At 57.6% G+C, this 17,991-nt stretch overlaps 1 protein-coding gene across 2 annotated transcripts; it reads left to right on the forward strand.

Moving 5' to 3' along the window:
- The first annotated feature begins 374 nt into the window (after positions 1–374).
- LIPE (lipase E, hormone sensitive type) lies at positions 375–17,891 on the forward strand. 2 transcript variants are annotated; one of them, XM_061139407.1, is made up of 10 exons: positions 375–482; positions 8,435–8,970; positions 11,352–11,442; positions 11,557–11,702; positions 11,853–12,038; positions 12,229–12,523; positions 13,256–13,483; positions 13,712–13,888; positions 16,683–17,104; positions 17,503–17,891. In XM_061139407.1, the coding sequence occupies exons 2-10, from the start codon at positions 8,455–8,457 to the stop codon at positions 17,710–17,712; spliced, it is 2,271 nt and encodes a 756-aa protein (XP_060995390.1). In that variant the 5' UTR covers positions 375–482; positions 8,435–8,454; the 3' UTR covers positions 17,713–17,891. The 2 variants fall into 2 exon arrangements, with proteins under 2 accessions (XP_060995390.1, XP_060995389.1); XM_061139406.1 differs by lacking the exon at positions 375–482 and adding an exon at positions 783–988.
- Positions 17,892–17,991: the final 100 nt, after the last annotated feature.

Genomic DNA, 17,991 nt, shown 5'->3' on the forward strand with positions numbered 1-17,991 from the left:
ACACACACACACACACACACACACACACACACACACACACACACACACACACACACACACACACACACACACACACACACACACACCCCTACCCCCACCCCCCCGCCGCCCCCCCCACACACACACACCCCTACCCCCACCCCCCACACACACACACACACCCCTACCCCCACCCCCCGGCTGCCCCCCGGCCTTCCATTCTCGCAGGGAAGAACATTACAGGGAGACGAAGAACCCCAAGAAACGGAGCAATAGGAGAACTAGAAGACAGAGGGCGGGGCGGGGGGGGGGAGGGAAAGGCGGGCCTTCCTCCTCGGAAGGCTCCCAGGCAGAGTCACGCCTCCTGCGCTGCAGCCCCGCCTTGGCTTTGAATTGCCTGAGGACCTGGCTGGCTCCCCGCCCTCAGGCGGAGGCGAAGTGGCATCCTGCTCACTTCTAAGCGGGCAGGCACAGTGCGTTCTAGACGATCCCTACGTGGGCAGGTGAGTGGGACGACGAAGGTGACAGCCAACACATGACTACATCGGGGTTTCCTTGCTGGAGTGACCATTAGGGACTCCCCGCTAGTTCTGCGGGAATACGGTTTTAGCCGCCTCCGGGGCTGCATTTTTGTTGGTCGCGGGCCCTTTAAAGCACGCGAAGGGGCGGGGCCAGACCGTAGGCCTTAGTGAAGAGGGGCGGGACCCGAGTGTCGAGGGCGGCCCACCTCGCTCAGGGGGCGGGACCCAGTGAGGAGCAAGTCCGGGATTGGGTGGTGTGGAGGCTCGGCGGTGGTGCGTGTGAGGATCGGTCCTCGGGGCGGAGACTGGCGAGTGGAATTGGCTCAGGCGGGTGTGTAATTGGCCGCGGGAACGGGACCGCGGAAAATTGATGGAATCGGCCTGGGAAACGAGGCCCTGGGTGGCCTCTGAGGCTCCGGCCTCGAAGAAGGTTCAAGAGGGGTCCAAAAGTCAAAGGCGCCGGTGGTGGCGAAAAGCCAGAGCCAAAGGTGAGTGGGCAGGGGCCGGCAGCAGCACGGAAGGAACCTTAGACATCCTGCGGGAAACTGGTGACCGAGTGGACTGACCTACTGCCACGAGAAGTGGGGGACGCTCGTGGACTGGCTCATTGCCGCCCTGCAGGGCGGGGGTGTGGAGATAATCCATTGTGAGAAGCGGGTGACGTGAGAGGGAGGTATCATCTCCAGCAGAGACTCTCGGACGCCCCAGTACCGTGTTAGGGGGAAAAGTCCAGAATGTTAGTGTCCCAAACTAGCGTTCCCACTCTGACTCCGTTCTCGCTATGTGGCTGTGGCAGCTCTTGCCTTGTGATTCCATCGTGGGAAATGGTTCAAGCCCTGGTTTTCAGGTCTCTGACACTCTTAAGACTAATAGGGAAGAGATTTAGAAGTTGTTGCCCAAAGAGGAAGTTTTGGAGTGAAAGGTAGGAGGAAGTGGTGCCCCACAGTGGGGCATACTTGGAGGAGGGGGTGCAGTACTGCTCCCAACAGCCTTGTCCCACCATCTTTCATTCAATCTGCTCATTCATTTGTTGTCAGTCCACCATCCTCAGGCTGGCTGCCCTAGTATCTAACTTCTTGACTCCTACTCCGAGGACTAAGAGGCCCTGGGTTGGCTTGGGACAGCCTGACCTTCACTTGGGAGAAAGGAGAGCTGCCACCTGGGTTCCCTAGGGTGTCACATTATTTACAAGTCTCAGCAGGCTGGAGAAACACTGACAGACAAGACATGCTGCCACCATATGAAGTCCTTGCTGGATTAGGAGTGTCAACCCAAGTGAAGACCTATGGGAATTTCCTCTGCAGGAAAGAAGCTGACTTAGCCCTGACTTAGTCCAGAGACCCGAGACTCATCACCCTCCCTGCCATAGACATCATTAGTAGCCAAGGGTAGAAGTGGAGCTGGCTCTAGACACACACAGGAAGGCTCAGAGCTCACACTGGGGCCCGAGAGCATTCCTTGTCACTGCAGGACACAGCTTCACAGACAGGACAGAGTGCCCAGAGGCAAGACAGTGATCAGGAAACGGGCCTTGGAGACCTGGTGCCTCAGCTGTGAGGGGGTGGTACACTGGACAGAGGCTCCCTCCCTCCCTGCCTCAACTTTCTGAGCTATAAAATGGGCATAATGACAGGAGTCACCCCAGCTAGACTGTGAGTTCCCTGAGGGCAGGCTATGTCAGTCCTGTTTACCCCACAGTTGCAGAGCCTGGTATGCCAGACACATGGGCACTCAAATGTTCACTTAATAAGTGAAGGCATGCATGAACTGTAACATGGGGATAATTATCATGCTGCCCTTAGGGAGTTGTGAGGAGTTAGAATCCTCTTGCATAGGGCCTCCCGCACAGGGCTGAGCCAGTCCTCCCCACAAACCCACAGGCCCACCTACTCACAAAGGCTCATTCCTCCAGGCCCCTGGATTTCCCTATCATTTCCTGAGGCCCTGCCCTGGTGCAGGCCTCCCCTGAGTGAATCAGACCCCAAGGGCATCCAGGTGGGCTAGAGCACTCCTACTCATCCTTTGGATCTTGCCAGTAACAGATGACACTAATGTCATGATCACCTCATTTTTCAGATGACGACACTGAGGCTCTGAGGGAGTGAGGGCACCTGGTCTTCCTCACCTGGCCAGTAAAGGCAAGGAGATGGCCACCCCCAGGCTCCTAAGGACAGTGACTGTGTACACTCAAAACTGCTCTGTGCCTCAACCTTGATTCTGGACCCAAAAGGCTCCAGGCGCACATTTTTGTTAAGCAAAGACAATGAACCCTTCCCTGTGCCAGGCCTGGGTCCTCAGTGCGGAGGATAAGACACCATCTAAGCCGGGAACACAGACATTAATAAATAACCCTACAAATCAGATATAATTATCTGATTATCCAATTATCTCAGTTTCCCCATCTGCCAAACTGATGAAGAGAGAACATATAAGAGGGAGGCTCCCCAAGCACGTGACATTGGACTCAAAGATGAGCGAGTATGGACTGCTGGGCAGGAGGGACACAGGGTGGTGAGGACAGCACAGGCAGAACCCTGAGGCCCAAGGAAGAGGCAGCTCACAGCACGAAGGGAGCTCAGCGAGGGAAGGGCCAGGCACCCAGAGGGCCCACGTGGTACGTGGTTTGGGATGCCGTGTCCAGGATTTGGGGCTTTATTCTGAGAGCAAGGGTGGGGTGTTCAAAGGTTGGGAGTGAGTGACCAGATTTAAGTTTTAGAAAGACCTTCTGGCCACTCTGTAGGAAAGGCATGGAGGGGGCAAAAACAGAGATACAGAAAGAGTTGTTACAGTCATCTAGAGAAGTGGGCAGTGGAGGTAGGAGAAAGGCCACGTTCCAGGGATTTCTAGGCAAGACAGGGGCAACAGGACTTCCTGATGGGTTAGACAAGACTGGGAGATGCCCATGATGATGCCCTGGGTTCCAACTGGAAAAAATGGGATGAGAGGGGTACCATACACACACACCCCCCTGCAAGATACACATCCATACACATACAAACAACATGCCCGCACAATCTCACACACACCCCCAAGATACATGTCCATACACATACATACAAACAACATGCCTGCACAATCTCACAGGCCAAGAAGAACAGAGACACAGAGCCTTCAGGGGCTGAGCGATACAGATATGAAACCATCTAGTGTCATTTCAGACACTGAAGAGCTCCAGTACCACAGTCTTTTAGGTCTCAGCGTAGAAAAGAACTCAGCCAGAGGCAAAGTGGTAGATAAGAAGTGATGTATTGTGTAAATCTATGGCTGATTCATATCAATGTATGACAAAACCCACTGAAAAAAAAAAAAAAGAAGTGATGTATTGTAATAGAATGCTTGTGAGGTTTACAAGCTGGAGGGTGAGAAATGCTGCACCCTGAGAACTCACTGGGCTACAGTTTTGTAGGCAAAGAAAAAGTGGGGAGGGGGAGACTTCTTTGTCATTCTTGAGTCAACGTCATTCTTCTATCATCAGCTCCCCCTCCAGGTTGGGCAGGGGAGTTTTCTTGTCCCTTCGGGTCAAGTTGGGTCCACTAATTACTGTTTTTTACGTGTGCAGACAGCGTGTCCTAGGAATCATTAACTTACTGAGCTCGCTGGACAGGCTGTGGGTCTCATGCCACCGTCATTTTACTATCTGGGGGCATGTCTCGTGCTTCTGTTGCAATGGTTTTGCCGTTAAGCAAGCCTGCCTGGTTTTATGGTTAAGCAAACCTGCTTTCTTGAGTAATTAACTTACAGGGGTCTCTCATATTTTTCTACTTACAATCTCCTCGTTAACTATTTAATCACCTACCTTGTCCCTTTATTCTGTCCCTATCAGATAGGCTGTGACACATGCATACAAACATGCCTTCAGACATCCTGAGAAACAGAAACACAGACACTGAGAAAAACTGTGGACTGAATGCACTCAGCCCTGCACACACAGACCAACGCTAAGCATGACAGGAACCTACACATCCATGTACATCCAGGTGAACCTCAAAGACATACTCATACCCGCCTGCCCAGAAGGCACAGCTGAGACATGAGAGAAGGAAGAACGCAGACACACAGAGAATCGCAGCAGAGGAGCTGTGCCATCTTTGCTGGCTCAGTGACCCTGGGCGGTATGTCACCTCTCTGTCTCTCAGTTCTCTCATCTGCCAAAAGGGGTCCTAATGGTCCCTGCCTCGTGGGCTATGGAGAGGCTGAAAGCATTTACCTGAGTTACGTTACATAAAACCCAGGAAGAGGGCAGTATCCGGCACACGGCTGTCACAGAGCAGCGTCTGCTCTGCCATGCAGACACACTTGGGGCTCAGGCTGTAATCACAGCCCCCTGGCCTGCATTTGGCCCCAGGCCTCTCCCCTTCAAAAGGCCTTCCCCCTCCCAGGCCCCCGACCTGGCCCTTCCTCCATCTTCCCCCCACTTACTTCCCCACTGCCCTTCTCTCGCCTGCTCAGTCCCCAGGGACCAAAATCCAGGCTGGGTCCACTTGTCCTATCACTCTTTAGGGCAAAGGGCTGGTGCCCAGGCAGTAAGACACTTACCCCTCCCTCTGGCCCAGTCCTCACCCAAGGCCCTGGGGGGCCTGCCTGCCCCTGCCCCAGTGCCCTCTGCATCAGATTCTTGGCATGACTCTGGCAACCTCAGCTCAGTATCCTTCGCTCCCTGCTTCGCCCACACCAGTCCCCAGGGAGCCGCCTGGAACAGGGCAAAGGGCAGCGCCTGGGATCAGGCTCTTCCTCACTGCTGTGTGCAAGCTGCTTCTTCTGTCCAGGGCTTCTGTGCCCTCATCTTCAATCAGGAGCCCTGCCCCAGAGACAGGAAGTAAAGGACAGCTGTTTTACGGAACATGCCATGCACATGCCATGCAATAAATACCTCGCTAATTCTGTGCAAGGGCCAGGGCTACAGCAGTGAACTAAACAAAGCCCTTGCCCACAGGGAGTCTATACTCTAGTGTCAGACAGAGAAAGCAAAGAGCACACGCAGTAAACTGGACAGCACGTTAGGTGGAGAAGGACCCAATCTCAGTGAGGCCAATGAGAACCACATAGCAAGCCACAAGCAGAAACGCTGCCATGGGGTCCCGTACAAAGATCATTTCCAGCCCCCTGGGCAGGATGGCCAAGTGCACTTTTCAAGACGAAGAAATCCACCTGGCCAGTGGCTTAGGCCATTCACAAAGCTTCGAGCTGTCTTCAGAGGCCTCTGTCTGTCCATCTGTTTGTTCCCCCTGAGGAGGGGTGGTCCTCTGGACTCCCACCCAGTCCTGCCTGCCTCCACTCTGACTCTTCCCTTTCCTTCCTTCTTCAAATCTTTGCTGAGCACCTGCTATGTGCCACCCCATGCCCCCAGGGGGATGCCATTCCAGGCAGAGGGCCAGAGGCGGACTCACCTGCAGCCAAGCAAAGAACACCCTCATTTGCACAGGCCCCTTCCCAAGCCCTGTACCTAATTCAGCACTTGTGATTGTCTCTCCTTTTTCCTAAAGAACCCCACCTCCACTTGGAAAAGCTTCGAAGCTCCATGAAGCCTGGTTCTGCCCCTGGGGGAGACAAACAAAAAACATGTAAACAGATAAATGGAAAACTGCCAAGGTGGAAAATCCTAGGACGAAGAAGAACTTAAAATATGATGACAGAAAGCAGTGGGAGGGGTGCATCTTAGATGGGGAGGCACCCTTAGGGACCACCTCCTGGAGGAGGGGGGAAGCTGAGGGCGAGGGTGATCTGGCCAGGCCAGGGGCACGTGGAATAACACAGGTGAGGTGTCCCTGAGCTTCCATTGCTCTGTCTGTGAGGTGGAAGTGACAGTCACTGCAGGATGATGGCTTGGAAGGCCAGTTGCAGGGTGCCCAGTATGGGAGCACCACACAGTAGGACCTGTGCCGTGGGCCCTGGCTGGGCTTGGCCCTGCCCTTGATCAGCTTTTATCCTCCTGGCAGGGACAAACAAGGCTGGTTCTCCTCTCTCTCCCCACAAGCCGAGGCCAGCTGTGCCATGGCCAGCCTGGGCAGGCAGGAGCTGCCATCAACCCCCTGTGTTTTCCTCCCTGAATCCCTCCAGTGAAGGAGGAGGGCAGCCAGGCTGAGTGAGAGGGAACACTTTGTTCAGGACTAGGGTGAGCCTCCTGGGCCTAAGGGAGGAGGGGAGAGGAGACCTGGATGCCTCCATTTCTAATTGCTGAGGGAACTAGGAGTCCAGACTCCTGGAACTGAAGGAGGAGGGTCTTGGGGGCCCAAACTCCAGGGTTCAAAGGCACAGGAGGCTGGCACGGGGACTGGGAGCAGTGAGTTGAGCCCCAGGCTCCGTTTCCTGCGCTGGATTCTCACCGTCCTATCAGGGTAGGAGGTGGAGCCGGTGACCACACCCTGGGCAGGCTGGGCCCCTCCCTGGGATTGTCACCCCAGGCTGCAACTGGCAGTAGCCACAGTCAGCAGCCCTGGGGAGCTCTGAAGAGGCTTGGAAGGGGTGAGTTCACGACCAACTGACAGACAGGAATGGCCGCTGCCAAACCCCCAGGCCCGGAAGGGGAAAAGAGACACCTTTTTCTGGAGGATCAGGGAACCATCCACTTGGGAGGCAGGCAAGTTGCTGGGTGGGCTTCAGGAGGTAAACGTCTCTAAAACAGAGGGCAGTGTCCCCACCAAGGGGGGACAAGAACAGCTTGTCCAGGACCTGGCTGACAGGACAGTGGTCTGGAAGGGAAGATTAACCAGGGACCCTGAAGTGTGGGGAGTGAGGCCAAGTCCAGGGCAAATTTTTGCGGGGCCAGGGCTAGAGGCCCAGTCTCCAGGGCCCTGGGACGGAGACCAGCAAAACTAACAGCTCTGGACCCAGAGACCTGGATCTGATTTCTGCTCTGCTTTTCAATGCAACTGTCAATGCCTTACTTAACACCTCTGAGCCTGCGTTTCCTCTCCTGTAAAATGGGAATGCTCCGAATAACAGCTGCAACAGGCACCGAGGCAGTCTGGACCTCAGAGGGTTAGTGAGAACCTAAAGGAGCAAATTGAGAAAGCTCTTAGCACTGGGTACGGCGCAGTGAGTTCAAGGTTAACAACAGGGATGAATACCACCGCAGGCAGGGAGCAAGGCCGACCCATGCAAAGCTAAGCTAAGTGGACAGGCCTGAAGGCCAGGGACCCAGCTGGGGGAGGAGTGGGACCAAGGTTGGGAAGAGAGAGGGGGTTAGAGGGGATTCCACAGCCAGACTGGAGGGACCAGGAGGGGGCAGGAGTGAACCCTTGGTTGCAGGGAAGGCTAGAATTATGAACTCCTGGGTTCAGGAAAAGAATTAGGCTTGGGACCAGGATCTTGGGATACCACCAGGTGGATGGGAATCGGTGGATTGAGGGCAGAAGTCTCCCAAATACTGCAGAGGGCAAGGGCCCGTAGGTGAAACTTGGGGCCTGAGAAGGAGGTAAGATGGGGGCTGAAACTCCTGGTCTTGAGAGAGGGGACCAGCTAGAGGGCCAGGCTGCTCAGAACCTGGAAGGAGTCCCAGGCTCCGGGAGAGAAAATGGAGACAGATGCCTGAACGTGGGCCCCAAGAAAGGAGAAAGAGTTACGTAGACTCTTGGGCTGTAGGACAGATGCTGGAGCTAAGGAGTCAGTCAGCATTCCAAGGAAGAGGGAACAGGGACCTGCAGCCTGAAGAAGAGGGCGCGGGGGCCTGGACTCCTGGGTCTCGGGAAGGTAGGGGCTGAGGGATCAAACTCAGCTCCTGAGGAGGAAGAAAGGGTCTGGGTACTGGACTCATGGGTCCCAAGGAAGCAAGGAACTGGAGCCCTGGACTCCATCCTCCAGTCTGAAGGAGCAGACTGTGGTCTGACATGAGTCAGGGGGAGGAGGGGATATAGCCTGGACTCTGGGACCCTGGGGCCCAGTGGAGCCAGGGGTGACCCAGCCCTACCTTAATGTGACTCCCAACCTGCCCGCAGCCTCACGGCTCTTGCAGAGGATGGACCTGCGCACCATGACACAGTCGCTGGTGACCCTGGCTGAGGACAACATGGCCTTCTTCTCCAGCCAGGGCCCCGGGGAGACCGCCCGGCGGCTGACGGGCGTCTTTGCGGGCATTCGGGAGCAGGCCCTGGGGCTGGAGCCGATCCTGGGCCGCCTGCTGAGCGTGGCGCACCTCTTTGACCTGGACACAGAGACGCCAGCCAACGGGTACCGAAGCCTGGTGCACACGGCCCGCTGCTGCCTGGCGCACCTGCTGCACAAATCGCGCTACGTGGCCTCCAATCGCCGCAGTATCTTCTTTCGCACCGGCCACAACCTGGCCGAACTCGAGGCCTACCTGGCCGCCGTCACCCAGCTCCGCGCTCTGGCTTACTATGCCCAGCGCCTGCTGACCACCAACCAGCCCGGGAGGCTCTTCTTTGAGGGCGACGAGAGGGTCATTGCCGACTTCCTACGAGAGTACGTCACGCTGCACAAAGGCTGCTTCTATGGCCGCTGCCTGGGTTTCCAGGTGAGCCCCCCACCCCCCGCCTGCCCCCTGGGGCCCATGGCAAAGGCACATGGTGGGCCCAACCAGGCTCAGTCGCATATGCGTGCGCAGTCAGTCAGTCGTGTCCGACTCTTTTGTGACCCCATGGGCTGTAGCCCGCCAGGCTTCTCTGTCCGTGGGATTTCCCCAGGCAAGAATACTGGAGTGGGTTGCTACTCCCTTCTCCAAGGGACCTTCCAGACTCAGGGATCGAACCCACACCGCCTGCATTGGCAGGCACATTCTTTACCACTAGGCCACCAGGGAAGCCCTAGTAGCATACAGAGGAAGCACAGTGGTGTGGTGTGGTGCTTGACTGAGCAAACAGCAGATGCAGGAAGGGGAAGCTGGGCGGGGCTCATACTGCACAGAGCGAGGGTCTCATACTTGTGGCCCCTTGGCCAACTCCCCTGTGGAGGAAGGAATATTCAACTGGGCATAGCCCCCTACATCAGGATCCCCACTGCTCCCCATCACCCTGCACTCAGGAGCTTCATTTACTTTCTTACGTGAGCTGTCTGGCCCCTGAATTCATTTGAGGGCCCCTAGGATGGTAGCCAGTGTTGTTTGTAAGAGCATCAAGGCCTGTTTGTAACAGCCCCACTTAGTCACCCCCACCAGAGGCTTGGCAGGCAGGGAGGACAGGTGCCGGCCCCAATTTACAGGGGTTCAGGGGAGGGGCCCCCAGCTGCTCAGCTGGAACCAGATCAACCGGGACATATCGACTCCCCTAAGGCACAGTAGAATCTGGATTTTCAGGCTGCAGAGAGAACCAGCAAGCACATCCACGTTGATGACCACAAGGAAGACCTGGTCATGGCCCCTCTCCTCCCTGAACCAGGGAGGTTCTCTCTGAACCCCAGCTGCAGGCCTTCTCCTATCCTCTGCCCCCACCCTGAAATTACCATCACAGGAACACAGCTCATTTCAGCACTGGAAGGGGAGGCAGCCCCGAGGCCTTCAGACTCCCAGGAAGAGTAGTCTGGGGACTCAGAGAATTAGGAAGTCTGTAGGGCACCAAGCTCAGAGCTGAGGCACAGTCTGCCCCCGTCCGGGGTCCGTGCTGGGCCCACCCATCCCCACCCACACCTGGGAACCCCAGCAGGAGTATCTGGAGCCGTGTGAGCCCCTCTCTGGGCTTCCCCCAGGTAGTGGGGCGTGGAAACTGTCCCGGCCTCCATCCCATCTCTGCTTCCACGTGGGGCAGCCTGTCCTCACCAGCCCAGCCCAGGTGTTCCTGGGAACTTCTCCTCATCTAAACTGAACCCACAAATATTGATCAGCCCAGCTGGGCCAGCCGGCTCCTCCCTGGGTCCCGGCCATGCCCGCAAAGCTCGGGAGTAAGAACCTGGGGACACCCAAGCTGCATTCCAGTCCCGAAGGTCAGGCACCGCTGTGCTCTCTGGCCCACTGGGCCCCAGCCAGGGGCAGGGCCATGCCTGACAGCTACTCTCTGCTGGCCCAGCTAGGCCACATTGCAGGACAGCCTCCCCGTGAAAAATGTCAGCCCCTGGCGGCAGATGTCCCTGATTTCCAGGTCTCACTCAGCCTCCGCTCCAGCCCAGTGCCTGGCACGCCGGAGGACCCGGGCCAGGACTTGCTGAATGAACAGAAGAACCCTGCTGGCCCCTTGCCCAGCCTCCTGTGGCTTGGATTTTTCCCCACCAATCTGGTGTCTCTATTGTCTTTTCTCAGTCGCCTGGCTCCTCTCTCAGATGCTGGGTCTCTGCCTCCCTGTTTGACTCTCTCTGCCTCAGGATCCCTGAGCTCTCCTGTTTATCTCTCCCCGCTGCCCCACGGCCTGTATCCCCCCATCTCGGTCCTCACTGAGTTTCAGGGTCCCCCGCACCATCCCTCTCCCAGCTCACAACCCTCTGTGGCTCCATCACGTCTAGAACAAACCCAAGTCCTCAGGCCCCACATGAGCCCCCCGCTGCCCCTTGGATCTCACCCCACCCCCGCCCCCTCTCCTGGCCTCTCTGTTCCCACCACACTCACCATCCACGCCAAGCGAGGACGCCCCTCAAGGCCTCTGCCTGTGTCCTATTCTCCTCGGGGCCCAGTCATCCCTCCTTGAGTCCCTCGGGGAGGCCCATAAACAGAGTCGGACTCTTCATCAACACTCTGTCCCTCCACCGTCCGTCCTTTCAGACACTGGTCATTCCTTGACATTGTACGGCATGTCTTCATTTGAGTATTGTCTGTCTTTTCAACAACAGAAGCTCCGTGAGGTGCCTAGCGCAGTGCCTAGCGCACAGTCAGAGCTCACTAGACATTTGCTGAGTGACCGCCTCTACCTGCCTTGTCTCCCCCGGACTCCCCTGCCCGCCCCTGCTTCCTGACTCGGAGGCCTCTCCCCACAGTTCACGCCCGCCATCCGGCCGTTCCTGCAGACCATCTCCATCGGACTGGTGTCCTTCGGGGAGCACTACAAACGCAACGAGACCGGCATCAGTGAGTCCCTGCAGGGCCCTGCCCACAGCCGCCCCCACCCTTCCTGTCCCTCCACCACACCAGGGCCCCAGCAAGGCCACCGGGGGGCTCCCTGACACCCCTCCCGACCTCCAGGTGTGACCGCCAGCTCCCTCTTCACTGGCGGCCGCTTTGCCATCGACCCTGAGCTGCGTGGGGCCGAGTTTGAGCGGATCATTCAGAACCTGGACGTGCACTTCTGGAAAGCCTTCTGGAATATCACCGAGATCCAGGTGCTATCGGTGAGCCTGGGGTCCAGCGATGGGGGCGTGATGGGACCCAGAGACACGTCCCAGGCCCAGGGAGGGCACAGGAGGGAAGAGACGGGCGGGGAGGTCAGAGGGGAGGCGTGAGGGGGAACCCTGCAGCTCCTCCTGTTACCCCCGGCCCAGTCTCTAGCAAACATGGCCTCGACCACCGTGAGGGTAAGCCGCCTGCTCAGCCTGCCACCCATCGCCTTTGAAATGCCTCTGACCTCGGACCCGGAGCTCACGGTCACCATCTCACCCCCGCTGGCCCACACAGGCCCCGGGCCCGTCTTCGTGAGGCTCATCTCCTATGACCTGCGGGAAGGACAGGTAGGGCCCTGGCTCTGCCAGAACAGGCACAGAGCTAGGAGCACAGCGGGAGCGCCTTCCCCACCTCCCGCCTCACAGCTCACACCTGCCCCCTCTCCCGTCTCTCGGAGCACGTCCTCTCAGAGGAGTGAGGCCCAGGCAGGCCACCCCCGCCCCGTGACCCACCACCTCCTTCTTCCTCTCCCCCCAGGACAGCAAGGAGCTCAGCGGCTTCATCAGTTCCGAGGGCCCCAGGAGCCTGGAGCTGCGGCTGCGCCCCCAGCAGGCACCCCGCTCCAGGGCCCTGGTGGTGCACATCCACGGTGGCGGCTTCGTGGCCCAGACCTCCAAGTCCCACGAGCCTTACCTCAAGAGCTGGGCCCAGGAGCTGGGTGCCCCCATCCTCTCCATTGACTACTCCCTGGCCCCCGAGGCCCCCTTCCCCCGGGCGCTTGAAGAGTGCTTCTACGCCTACTGCTGGGCCGTCAAGCACTGTGCCCTCCTGGGTGAGCCCCCTTCCCAGCCTGCCTCAGCCCGTGCCCGGCACAGCAGGGGCAAAGAGCCACGAGGCGCTGGAGCCTCAGTCTTGACACCCTGCCTCCCCGTCCACCTCCCACCACCCAGCCTCTGCCACCTGCCCATTGTGCCCCCCACCCCCTCCTCCAGCTCTGCCTCTGTTGCCCCCGGGCTCCCACCCTCCACTCAACCATTTTCTCTTCCTGCTTCCCCCGACTCTGGCCCTGATGCTCCATCCCCCACTGCCCCCTGACCTCTGACCTTTCCTTCCCTCCTCCTGTTTCTCTACCCACTGCTGTCCCTTGCTGGCGGCCGGCCGGGCTCCAGCCCATTCTTCCAGCTCCTCCGCCCTCCTGCTCCCTACACTGCCCGGGAGGCACAGAGCAGGATGAGGTCATGCCTCGGGGCACAGGGCTGCCATCTTCTGGCCTTGCTGCCCCTCCCTCCTGACATGGGCGCTGGGTCTCCCCTCTCTCAGCACCCTTCCTCCTTGCTCCTGACCCCCAGACCCCCAAGCTTCCCCACAGCTTCCTGATCTCCAGACCTCTCCGTGTCCTCAGCCTGCCTGATCCTCTGCCCAGTATCCCCCAAATGGGTCCAGATCCCTGCCTTAGTTCCCCAGTCTCTAAAATGGCAGTGGGCCAGACCCCCACACCCAACCTCCGAGACCCCAGAGCTCCAGCTCCTCCCTGCCAGGCTTGACCAAGCCCCCTCCACACCAGGCTCAACAGGTGAGCGGATATGCCTCGCCGGAGACAGCGCCGGCGGGAACCTCTGCCTCACCGTGTCCCTTCGGGCAGCAGCCTACGGGGTGCGGGTGCCAGATGGCATCATGGCGGCCTACCCGGCCACCATGCTGCAGTCCACCGCCTCTCCTTCCCGCCTGCTGAGCCTCATGGACCCCCTGCTGCCTCTCAGCGTGCTCTCCAAGTGCGTCAGCGCCTATGCCGGTTAGTTCCATCCGCACACAACTGGGGCCCTGGCTCCTTTGGAGGCAGAGACTAGAGCCCTGTCTCGTTGGGTACAAAGGGGAGGAATCTGAGACTCCCTGTTCCTGCTGAAGCAGTCAGACAGTCTGGGTCCCTGAGGGCAGAGATGCCTGAGGGTGTGTGTGTTGAGACTGGGCCCATAAAGAGAGGAGACCTACTCACCCCCTCCACACACACATCCACTCACAGGTGAGGAGACTGAGGACCACCCTGACTCAAACCAGAAGGCGCTGGGCATGATGGGGCTCATGCAGCGGGACACAGCCCTGCTCTTCCGAGACCTCCGCCTGGGCGCCTCCTCATGGCTCAACGCCTTCTTGGAGCTGGGCGGGCAAAAGTCCCACCTGAAATCGGTGTCCAAGACCGGTGAGTGGCACCCTTCCCTCACACACCCATCCAGCGTGGCCACGAGGGACAGCCTGGCACCAGAAGTCCTGGGGAAGGCAAGGGGCTGGGCCCTGGGCACTCAGGGAAGCGTAGATCACCTTCCTGGCTCCCTGCCATAAAGCCTTAGTCCACATTCTAGAAATTCCAGAACTTATGATCACACAGGTCAGCTCAGAATCCCAGGAACTAGAAGATTTAGCTTTCCAAATACCATCTCCCAGAAAGGCACCCTAGGGAATGACTCAGAAGGCCAGCTGTGTGTCCTGATTTTCAGTCCCAAGAATCCAGTCCACCGAAATTCCCTGGGCCCTCAGGTGGAAGTCCAGCCCTCCTAGATTCTTTCCTGACTTTTAACAGAGGCACGCAGGGAGATCAGAAAGTGGGAGAGACATCAGTACGTGGAGGAAATTCCCATCCTGGGTAGGTGGGAAGACCCTCAGGCTGCCAAAAGTCACTTCCATCCAGGGATCCATTGTTTCCCATTTCCTAACATTTTAAGGATTTTTAAAGCACAGCCACCTCAAATTACTTTCTATCTCTAATAAATCAACAGTATTTTCTGGGTAATAGAAATTGCATTTTCAAAAGTAGATACCATTCCCAGGGACTTCCTTGGCAGTCCAGTGGTTAGGACTCAGCGCTTTCACAGCTGAGAACATAGGTTCAATCCCTGGTCAGGGAACTAGGATCCCACAAGCCATGGGCCAAGAGAAAAAGGAGATACAGTTCCTGTTATTCAGAAAATTATTCCAATTGAATATGCTTTATTTTAAATTCAATTTTTAATATTAGGATATTCCAACCAACACAAATAAATACACCCGAAAACAGGTGGCACAGTTGCTAAAGAATCTGCCTGCATATGCAGGAGGCTCAAGAGACTCAGTTTCGATCCCTGGGTGGGGAAAATCCCCTGGAGAAGGAAATGGCAACCCATTCCAGTATTCTTGTCTGGGAAATGCCATGGACAGAGGAGCCTGATGGGCCACAGTCCATGGGGTGGCAAAAGTAGGACTCAACTAAGCACATACATGCAAAAGCAATTAAAAAGGATTTGAATTTTAGACACATGGACCATTTGGCACTGGGGCTTTCCTTGTAGGAGAAAGGTGACAAGAGCAGACCCTAGAGGCACACACGCCAGTCGAGCTCCCCACAGTACCGGGTACTATACCAGGCAAGTTGCAGTATCTGTGAGCCTAGCTTTGCCCCTCTGGGGGAAACGGGAACAGTAAGAATACCTACCTCATTCTGTTGCTGTAAGGACTGCCTACCTATTTGCGTCGAGCACAATAGGTGCACAGTAGGTGCTGTTTTGTGCCTTGTACCTAAAACACAGTAGGTGCACTTAGAAGATGCTAGCACCCTGATTGGCTGTGTCTGTGACTCTAGTCAACAGCTTGGTTCCACTGACCCTCTGGGCCACAGGGCACCTAAGCAGTTATTTTTGTATCATCCTGCATTTTGCCTTCATGGATTTATAAAGGCAAGTGAAAGAAAAAAAAAGAAAAACTGAAAAATGTAAGGTCCTGGCAGTAGTGGTAAGCAGAATGGTCCTGATCAAATCAGGGGAGCTGAAGCCACAGTGGGCCCACCAGGCAGGCCTGAAGTGCACCTTTAGCATCAGTGGGCACTAGCTTGTCTGGTCATTCAAAGGGAAGGGATGGGGACTTCCCTGGTGGTCCAGTGGCTAAGACTCCATGCTCCCAGTGCAGGGGGCCTGAGTTCGATCCTTGGTCAGGGAACTAAGATCCCACATGCTTCACAGCTCAGCCAAAAAACAAAACAAAGGGACAGAATGAAGTAAAAAACAGGAAGGAATTTCGGGGAGCAGATCTACATAGCTAAAGCTGTGGGTGTCTCTAGAAGTCTTGATATGTCCTCAAGATTCTTTTTAACACCCTGTGAACAGAGCCTCCTTTCAAGCCATGTGGGCCTGCTCACCATTCCACTTTGTTCATACTGTGTCTCAGGTGACCAGGAAAAGCTGACAGCCCCATGCTGGGGGCTAAGGAGGCAGCTAAAACAAGGCACCCGGTAATAAAACATTACAAGGTGTTTGGTAGAAACCAACACAAGTCTGTAAAGCAATTATCCTTCAATTAAAAATAAGTTTAGAATTTAAAAAATAAATATATAGATATAGATATATTATGACCTCCCAGGGATGTGTTCTGTGCTCAATTGCTCAGACATGTCTGACTCTCTGTGGCCCCATGGACCACAGCCCTCCAGGCTCCTCTGTCCATGGAATTTTCCATGCAAGAATACTGGAGTGGGCTGCCATTTCCTACTCCAGGAGATATTCCCAACCCTGGGATGAACACCACGCCTCCTGCATTGACAGGCGGATTCTTTACTAGCACCACCTGGGAAGCCTCCCCAGGGGTAGCAGTACCTAATCCCAAATCTTATCAATCCCACTGAGTTCCCACCACCTCCTATGAGGTAAGGACTATTTTTATCCCCTTTGTTCAGAAGAGGAAACGGGCTCCCAGAGGTAAACTGACTGGCATTTCATGTTCCCAGTCACCCACACACTCCTCCATTAGGACACAGCCTCACCTCCAAGACAGGGGACTCCTTCCACTGCCCCCTTGGAAATGCAGCCTGGGGCACCCTGTAGTCTGGGCCTCTACAGCCCTAGGGTTCAATTCCCCCACCGGCCTCTGCTCCTGAGGTGGACTTCCCTGCCAGCCACCCACACACCCGACCCACAGAGCCAGGCTCAGCTGCAGGCCTAGCCGGTCCCCTCACCTTGCTCCTCTCGCAGAGCCAATGCGGCGCAGTGTGTCTGAAGCAGCCCTGACCCAGCCGGAGGGCCCACTGGGAACGGACTCCCTCAAGGGGCTGAAGCTGCATGACCTGAGCCTCAGGAACAGCTGCGAGACACCAGACACCCCGGAGCTGTCACTGTCAGCGGAGACACTCCGCACCTCCACACCCTCAACCGTCAACTTCTTACTTGGGTCTGAGGATAGATCTGAAGTGTCTGAGGCTCCAGAGGAGCTGAGCAACAAGGACCGAGTTCGAGGTGTGGGCGCGGCCTTCCCCGAGGGCTTCCACCCACGGCGCTGCAGCCAGGGTGCCATGTGGATGCCCCTCTACTCGGCCCCCATCGTCAAGAATCCCTTCATGTCACCTCTGCTGGCACCCGACAGCATGCTGCAGACCCTGCCACCGGTACACATCGTGGTGAGCGCCAGGCCAGGGAGGTGGAGCAGGCGAGGAGGGGGACGGGTGGGGGCCTGGAGCGCCTGGGGAAAGGAGCTCCCGGGGAGCCCAGTGGGGGGAAAGGGAGAAAGCGCCGCAGCAGGGAGGGGGTGCCAGCAGGAGGGGAGGCCTGGCAACAGTGGATTGAGGGGGTCAGAGTTACCAGTTTGCTTTTGCAATCCTGTTGAGATCGCGGGGCAGGCGCTGGGCTTGGAGAGTCGGGGAAGGGGCAAAGAGAGAGTGGGTCTCTGGCGGCAGGGAGAAGCCAGGCAGAGGCCAGTCAGACTCATTCCCGATTCTCCGCCCCCATCCCCGCGTCTCCTGCCTCTGTCCTGCCCCCCACCCCCGCCTCCGCGCATTTCCCTGCCCCGCCCCCGCAGGCCTGCGCGCTGGACCCCATGCTGGACGACTCGGTCATGTTCGCGCGGCGGCTCCGCGGCCTGGGCCAGCCCGTGACGCTGCGCGTGGTGGAGGACCTGCCGCACGGCTTCCTGAGCCTGGCGGCGCTGTGCCAGGAGACGCGGCAGGCCGCCGCGCTGTGCGTGGAGCGCATCCGCCTCGTCCTCAATCTGCCCGGCCCGCCGGTCTGAGCCGGGCACGGAGCCAGGCCCCGCGGGGAGAGGGGGGTCGCGGGGGACCACACTAAAGGCCGCTTGTACCCATCTGCGCAGGGCTCCGTGGTGAACGCGCCTCGGGAAGAGCAGCGGGGACCCCGGGCCCGGGGCTCCCCGGCCCATCCAGGCCCTCGGGCTGGGTGGAAGGGGGCAGGCTGTGCCTTAAGTGGGGGGAACGGCATGGGGGGAGTCGGGCGGGGGGCCCCCTCGCCAAAGCTAAGACCCTGGCCTGGGGGAGGAGGGCGCACACAAACC

The sequence above is a fragment of the Dama dama genome, chromosome 4 (assembly GCF_033118175.1).
Source record: "Dama dama isolate Ldn47 chromosome 4, ASM3311817v1, whole genome shotgun sequence".
In the NCBI taxonomy this organism is placed as follows: domain Eukaryota; kingdom Metazoa; phylum Chordata; class Mammalia; order Artiodactyla; family Cervidae; genus Dama; species Dama dama.